Source organism: Adiantum capillus-veneris, chromosome 22 (assembly GCF_014529385.1).
Source record: "Adiantum capillus-veneris isolate H3 chromosome 22, ASM1452938v2, whole genome shotgun sequence".
NCBI classification, from domain to species: Eukaryota; Viridiplantae; Streptophyta; class Polypodiopsida; order Polypodiales; family Pteridaceae; genus Adiantum; species Adiantum capillus-veneris.
Window position 1 is genome coordinate 34233508 of NC_140952.1, and position 7878 is coordinate 34241385.

The 7878-nt window shown below is 41.7% G+C and overlaps 1 protein-coding gene across 2 annotated transcripts; it reads left to right on the forward strand.

Moving 5' to 3' along the window:
• The first annotated feature begins 346 nt into the window (after nt 1–346).
• On the forward strand, nt 347–2900 carry LOC147429143 (B-box zinc finger protein 19-like). 2 transcript variants are annotated; one of them, XM_086495245.1, is made up of 6 exons: nt 348–851; nt 1050–1264; nt 1546–1642; nt 1772–1887; nt 1996–2229; nt 2455–2900. In XM_086495245.1, the coding sequence occupies exons 2-6, from the start codon at nt 1172–1174 to the stop codon at nt 2548–2550; spliced, it is 636 nt and encodes a 211-aa protein (XP_086351371.1). In that variant the 5' UTR covers nt 348–851; nt 1050–1171; the 3' UTR covers nt 2551–2900. The 2 variants fall into 2 exon arrangements, with proteins under 2 accessions (XP_086351372.1, XP_086351371.1); XM_086495246.1 differs by having other exon boundaries at nt 347–1264.
• The last annotated feature ends 4978 nt before the right edge of the window (nt 2901–7878 follow it).

The following is a 7878-nucleotide window of genomic DNA, read 5'->3' on the forward strand; positions in this document are numbered from 1 at the left end:
GGGTGGCTTTTTGATGAAGGTCAGCACTTGCTCGACTCGCGTAGGAAAGAGTCCTTATGCGGGTTTTATTAAAGTGTAAAGGCAAAGGGTTGATAGATTGGGGCATAGGGAAAATGGCTTCATCCTTATCTAGAGTAGGAGGACTCATCATGTCCCTCAATTCACAGTTGGGAAATCAAGGGCCCAAAGCATGGGGGCCCCACAAAATCCCCGACTTGCAGCAGGCAAGGGTGCCACCTGGCATGGATGCGTGCAAGCTGCTGAGGTGGCGCAGCCGGAGCCGCTACTTCAACGAAGTCACTGGAGAGCGGTTTTGAAGCGTTCAAAAAACCAGCAGTTTTCACGCAATTCGTGTGTGTAATTCCCGTCTTCTGCCCATGTGGGCGTGGGCGCTAACCCTACCTTTAACCTTGGGTTACCCAACTGCATCAGATTTTCTTTTTCTGCTCAAATACCTCAATTTAAGTGTATCTCCAGATTTCCTGCACGCCACCAAGGTTCCATGGAGAGCTCCACTCTGCCTGGAATTTGAGCTTCCGTCACCGCCCACTTTGTTTTTTCTGTGCAGAGTGACCAGAAGCTGCATATCCTTTTCTACATTCCGTAGCTCAATCGTCTCAGTGAATGCGTAGCTTGGTACTTATCGAGGTACTGATGCAGTCCAGTCCGCCGGGAAATTCATACGATCTCTGTCGCAGAATTCTCCAAAAGCAGATCTGCTCCGACAACCAGATCTTTAGGCTTCCTTTTATATTGCTAAGACAGTTTCTTTGGGTTCTAAATATGCAGAGGGATCTCTGCCCAGCATTTTAAGGTTCGCTCATGAGTGCTGCAGAGAGTTTCATTTTACGGTATGTTGTGATATTTATGATGTCCTTTGATGCTCTAACATAGTGAAATGGCTATTATGTTTTGATTTTTGCTCTACTGACATGAGCAGACTGTCTTTTTGGTTTGGATTTTTTGCACTATGCACATGGGCAGACATGCTTTTCTTTCATATTGTCTGCTCATTTTATCATAGAATTAAAGGTTTTTGATAATTCTAGCCTGGTCAAGCGATTTGATCGTGTATGCTTGAGCATCGGAGGCAAAAATGTCAGGAACTTAGAAGGCTCGTGCTACTTCAACGCGGTGTGGTACTCTTCCCCAAATTGAGAAGTGTGGTGCAATGCGAGCCATATGCGATGTCTGCGAAGCTTCTCCTGCCATTCTCTTTTGTGCGGCCGATGAAGCCGCCCTTTGCCTCAAATGTGATGAGAAGGTAGGAGGCATTATATATCCCCGCCCCCCTGTGGTGTCAATTATATGCAATGTTTTTGAGCACAATAACACGATGTGTGTTGCTTTGATTGCAACCCTTGACCTTACATGTTTCTGTCCTTCCCTTTGGATGTTTTTTTTTTCTATTAAGACAAAACAGCATGATAATTTGAAATAATGGCCCTGTTTTATCATAGAGGTCCATGAGACTTTGTATCCCATCAGGTTAAGTTCTCAAACAGATGCACTAGTTGTTTCCTCATAATGTTGTTCCATGCGAAGGTCCATGGCTGCAACAAGTTGGCAAGCAGGCACATACGACTGACACTTGCTGAAGCGGGTGCCCACCGTCGATGTGATATATGTGAAAATGCCCCAGGTAAAAGTATTGGCCCTTCAAATTGGGCCTTTCCTGCTTTATAAAACTATTTGGTTACTTTGTTTAGCAGGAAATTTTTTTGCAAAGAATTTGTATGGCTGATTGTTGTCTCTTCCTTGACGTCGGCAGCGTTCTTTTTTTGTGGGATCGATGGTACCTCACTCTGCCTACAGTGTGACATGGATGTACATGTTGGGGGGAAGAGGACCCATGAAAGGTATCTTCTTATGGGACAGAGAGTTGAGGTATGCCTTTGTTCTATGGAGAGTAGGACCGTATGGGAACTATCTTGTCTTCACCATCTACATACACTTATTTTACCAGCTTTCTCCTTTTGGCTTGCTTGCTTGCAGCTCCCTGTATCGCAAGCAGAAGGGGGGCTTGGGAACCTGCCCATGGCAGATGTGAAAGTAGTACGAAGAATTGATGGCAGTGTACATTTGCATGTAGATCATGAAAATGCGAATCATAATCGCCCACAGGAACAAAATGAACATAGCAATACGTCCGCCATTGCCATCGCAATCGGCGATACTACCACTCAAATGATTGACTTAAATTTCAGGCCTCATCATGAGCCTTCCAGTGTAAGTTGCATCGGTGCAAGGACTTTCCTCAATTCTATCCCCTTACTCTCGACGCAAGCGTCCTTTGTGGGCCTGATAGGGTGGGGGGTGCTCGTCTAAGATATTTTCGTTAGTAATCTGATTAGGTTTGATGCAATTGAGATAGGTGCATGTTCAGCTGTAGCTTATTTGTGCTTTTCGTAAGCTATATTTAATGCAATTGTGCGGTTACACTTGTAATTTCAGAGTGTCAGAGACACGGAGTTGGCAAACAGCCAAGGTGAAGAAGCTTTAGCAATTGTACCAGATGTAATAATGAGGAAAGAGGCTGCCGACAGCTAACTAAAACCATGTAAAGAGTAAATGAAGCGGATGTCCGCGAGTGAAAGCAAAGTGGTGGTAAAAAATGTGGTTGGCAGTTAAGCATGACAGTTTTGTACAAACATGGAGTTTGCTTGCGGAAGGCTACATAATATTGTAAGTCGCCACAGTGTAAAATTGTCAGTAGAAGTGATATTATCCCTCTGTATGAAGGGGTTAAGAAGAGGAATATTCTTCCCAAGGATGACATACAGTTGTCTAAGCCAGAACATTTCAGTATATTGCACACCAAAATTCCGCTCGCAGACAACAGACTCAGTCTTATTGTTGAGCAGGGGATATGATGTGAAAGCTTCTGATCTTTTGACTCACGTTCTGGTAGCGGTCCTGAAGTGTGTGTCCATGTGTGTGGGAGTGTCATACTATCAAATTGCGGATCTGGTTGTGAGTTAAACATGGTAGTGTGGTTGTTTTGCAGCTTATTTTTTGTTTGTTATACAACTCTTCCTTGTCAGCAGTGGAAATGCTGTCACATTTTTTCATGTATCAAAATGGAGCTAAGTCTTGATTATGATAGAGGATATCATAAGACCAGTGCGAGCATGAGCTTTTGACAGAGCAATGAAGGACATATATAGCATGTATTCTATTGACAATAAAAGCCATGGGGATCGACAGTAGTGGCGTCTTACGTGAATCTCGAGGAGAATGAAGGGTAGAAAAAAAGTCAAGGTGGGGCACTCCTAGATGATAGAGGATATCATTAGACCAGAGCGAGCATGAGCTTTTGAGAGATCAATGGAGGACATATATAGTCATATGCTCAAACTTCGATATTCGGTTGGCAATAAAGTCCATGATTGATAGCAGTAGCATCTTGTGTGACTCTCAAGGCCAATGAAGGGTAGAAAAAAAAGTCAAGTTGGGGCACTCTTAGCGCATGCCTGCAACCCATGTTGCCCTCTTTGCACCCTAGCCTTGTGTTTGCATGGGGTTGGGGGAGTGCTGGCTAGTATCCCACAAGATGATAAAGAGAACCCCTAGGCAAAAGTGACGCATCCCAAAAAAAAAAATTGTAACCCGGACCAAAAAATTAATTTGGGACCATCTTGTGCGATAATACATAAAACGTTCTTTGATGAAACTGCAAGCTAAAAGTTTGGCTTCATAACCTACTAAATGAGACATTTTATTCAAAGGAACAACAAAATATCAATCACAAGCATGAACAATAGGTCCCAAAAATATATTTACATGGATGTAGCCCCCCTTGCCATAGGAGTGTGCACAAAAGACCCTTTGTGGCAATGTCATATACATAAGTCCTCAACTTCCTATATGTAGTGTCCAAGCACACACAAACTTAATGTCAAATTTAAAACTCTAGGGATGCAGTAGGAGAGACCCAAGGGCACATAATAGTATACAATATAACTTAAGTAAGATGATAAATTAGTCCAAAATGATGGGCATCTACTCGATGCCCTGGAGATCATAAACATGTTCTTGCATAAGAACTAATAAGGTAATATTTTATTGTTGCGGAGAAGAACTAACGTATAATAAAATGGCTAAGCCATATGAATTAAGATCAATCTACAAAATGGAGGAAGCCGAAAAAGATTTAACAAAACCTATAAACTCGTCATCCAATAAATTTATTGCGATGATTAGGTTAGCAAGGTTATCTTGTGCTTGCATATTGTCCACGTTATTTCCTCATGTAGAGAGTATCAATGCACCTCAATAAATCAAAGTTTTAGATTTTTATGATGATCAATGACCGAATGGAAATTAAACCCAAAATGGAGCCTACCAATTGATCAATGTGAGTTTTGAAGAAGCAAGCCCTAAAGGATTATCAAATCATGATTTCTATATGGCTTTGATACCAATTGTTATTTAATGGAGGTTTACTTATTAAAGCATTCATGATGATTAGAGCAATAACCAATGTCACAATACACGAGATAATCAAGATGAAATCATGTAGATTATTGAGAATGAACTCACACTGCAAGTGTGCAGAAGAGTAGCATTTTGTGTTTACCTTTGGCCGCTCTCTTTCTCTCTACACTACTCTTCTACACACTAGAAGTGTGTAGAAGAGTAGCATTTTGTGTTTACCTTTGGCCGCTTTCACTCTTCGGTGTCAAAGGGCTCTTGTGTAGCTCTGGTTATGTTATCTTGTGCTACATCAATGATAGCCTCCTCTTGTGTAGATGCAATAGCTGCTGCTTCTTCATCGACCTCTCCCTTTGATGTGTGAGTGTGCTTCCTCTTTGAGCGGGTAGTAGCTAACTTGGCGGTCTTCACTTCCACTTCTTTTCTTTTTTTCAACAAAAAGATCTTTCTATTGGTTAAAATTGCCATAGGGCTACAACCACCTCTACAAGAGGGCTACAACAATAATGAAGGGGAGACTCTCCCAATGAAAAAAACACAGCATATGTACAACGAGGCTAAATCAAGAAATGGGAGGAGGGAAAAGCCACACAGGTGGATAGTAGTGCCATCTGAGCATACCCTGGACCATGTTGAAGAAAGGCCCAGGGCGCCAAAGTCGAAGAAAAGCCTCTCTACGCTCCCTCATGCGGTCGAAGCTGCCCTGGTGTCTCTCGACCTGTCCTTTGAGAGTATGGATCAGCTCTAGCCAAAGATCCCGATCTGTCTCTGTTGGTCGTACAGGGTGAGCCACGAAGATGGAGAAGCAACGGGCCCGCCAAATGAACCAGAGTGTCAGGCCGCAGATGAGCTCCCAACACTCCTCTCTCTCACTGCACCACTCCTATGGAGTAAGCTTCCACTTCCTCTTCTTTCACTTCCTCATTCTTAACTTTGGCAATGAGCCAATTGTTTTGGTACAAAGGAGGTGGCAAATTGTTAACCATACCAATTGCAGGGTATGCTATTTGTATGAGGACTTCTGGAGCTCCCACTCATGAATAAATGACTGATACTTTTTTGGTACTCTTTAATGTGTTTAGCATATATAGTGCACTGTCAATAGGCATAGGGTACTTGGTCTTCAAAGCATTGGTGAAAGTAAAGGCCACATTATGATTTGGGTGGTGTACTTTTATGGCTTCTTAGCAAAGAAGTGGAAGTGTTGATGGTATAGCCTTGTGGGATCCTTAGTGGGTTTGTGAATCATCTCTATAAAAGTGGCTCCATATGTATTCTTCGTGAATACTTTGGTACCCTTCTTCTCTTTTGGCCGGATAGATAGTCCCTCAATGGGCAACCTTAGAGCCTCTACTACAATCTCTTTTGTGATATTTATCTCATCCACTTGCCTTGCTGACGCAATAATTCTAGTTGTGCCTTCCTTGATGGTATTCATAAGCTCATAAGATCTTTAGAGATCCACTCCACATGGTTCCATCTCGTAGAAAGGCAATAAAATCAATCTTCTATAAGCCTCTAGTGAAAACATCATAGATGAGCAATATTTGGAGCTCTACTGCTTGACTATCTTTGTTTCTGACCTTGCCATGAAATATGGCCACACTATGCTCTTAAGCTGGTACGTTAAGAGCTTATGTAGCTTTTGCTTCATAGTCTTTCTCTTCTGGGTCGCACTCGGTGACAACTGCATAGATCTTGTATGGTGCTAGACAAATTGCAAGTCAATTGTATTTCAGAGTCAAAAACCGCTACGACTCCATTATTTGAGCCGATAAGTGTCCACTGATGCTTGCATAGCACTGCTAGAGCCTAGACAAACACGATGCAACTCAAAAATCCAACTTTGGACAAAAATTTACAGTTCTAATAATAATCACAATTATGATCTTGAGAATAATTTTGACTTTTGGAAGAATTTGGATTGCGATTACTATCTGAGGTCATTTTTCTCCAAGTTTTTTCAAGTCTTGAGCTATACATTGGTTGTACATGCAGTAAAGAACTCTGACCATAGTTTGAGTAAAAATGAAAATTTAGGTCAAAAAATGGGATTTCAACGACTTGGTGTGTTTTCTGATGGCATGATGGAGTAAAAATGAAAATTTTCTTGATATATGGGTTCTATATAGCATATATAAATATAGCATGCGGTAAGTTTAACGAAAAGATGTTATTATGGGTAAAAAGATAATAATCATGATATTCTCAAGCCTTTCATACAATTCGTGGTCAATCTACTCTTAACTCTTTTGCAACTCTAAGTGCTGTGCATTTTCTATGTGCATTGGCAGCTCATTTTGGTTGGGATGTACATCAATCAGACATTGTTACTGCTTTCTTGAATGGTGACATATTTGAGGAAGTTTATGTAATGCACCCTTGTGGTTTTGTCAAGAAAGGACAAGAGGACAAAGTGTGCAGATGTAAGAAGGCTTTGTATGGGTTGAAGCAATCTCCTCGTGCTTGGTATGAGAAAGCTGACACTCATTTGGTCAAACGAGGCTTTCATAACAGTCCAAAAGAAAGCACATTGTATGTAAAGCGTGAGAGTGATGTACTTCTCATTGTGGTTCTTTATGTAGATGATTTGCTGATCACTGGATCAAATGAGACATATTGCTGAATTTAAGGCTGATTTGAATGCCACTTTCAAGATGAAAGATTTGGGGCTGTTGTATCATTACTTGGGCATACAGTTTAAGCAGTGTAATGGTGGTATTGCCTTGTGTCTAAAAAGTTTAGTTGCTATGTAAATTTGGACTTGAGGATTGCAAACCTATTGCCACTCCCATGGAAACAGGATTGAAATTGAGTCTTCATGATGCTGGTGATCCTGCAAATGTCACTCTTTACCAAACTATTGTTGGATGCCTCATTTATGTATGCAACACAAGGCCAGATATCCAGTTTGCAGTCTCACAGGTCAACAAATTTATGCATAGCCCAGGGTCTAAGCATTGTCAGGCTGTCAAGAGGAAGTGACACTTTACATCTTGGCTTGTTTTATCCCAAGGGGAGATCATTGCCGCCAGCCTTACATGCTTTTTCGGACTCAGATTAGGCTGGTTGTTTTGACACAAGAGTGTCCACAAGTGGTTTTTGTTTCATGCTTAGCAGTTCATGTATATCATGGTTAAGCAAGAAGCAACCTATTGTGGCCACTTCTAGTTGTGAGGCTGAGTACAGGGCAATCTTCATAGCTACAATTGAGTGTGTATGGCTCAGATGCGTTATGATGGTTGATTTGGGTGTTGGACAGGACACTGCCAACACTATCTACACTGACAGTTAGAGCGCATTGGCAGTTGCGAGGAACCCAATTTTTCATGCTCGGACAAAGCACATTGAGGTGCATTACCACTATGTAAGGAAGAGGCTCTCACAGCAGGAGAGATGAACTTGGCTTATGTGCCAACACAGGACAACCTTACAGATCTTTTC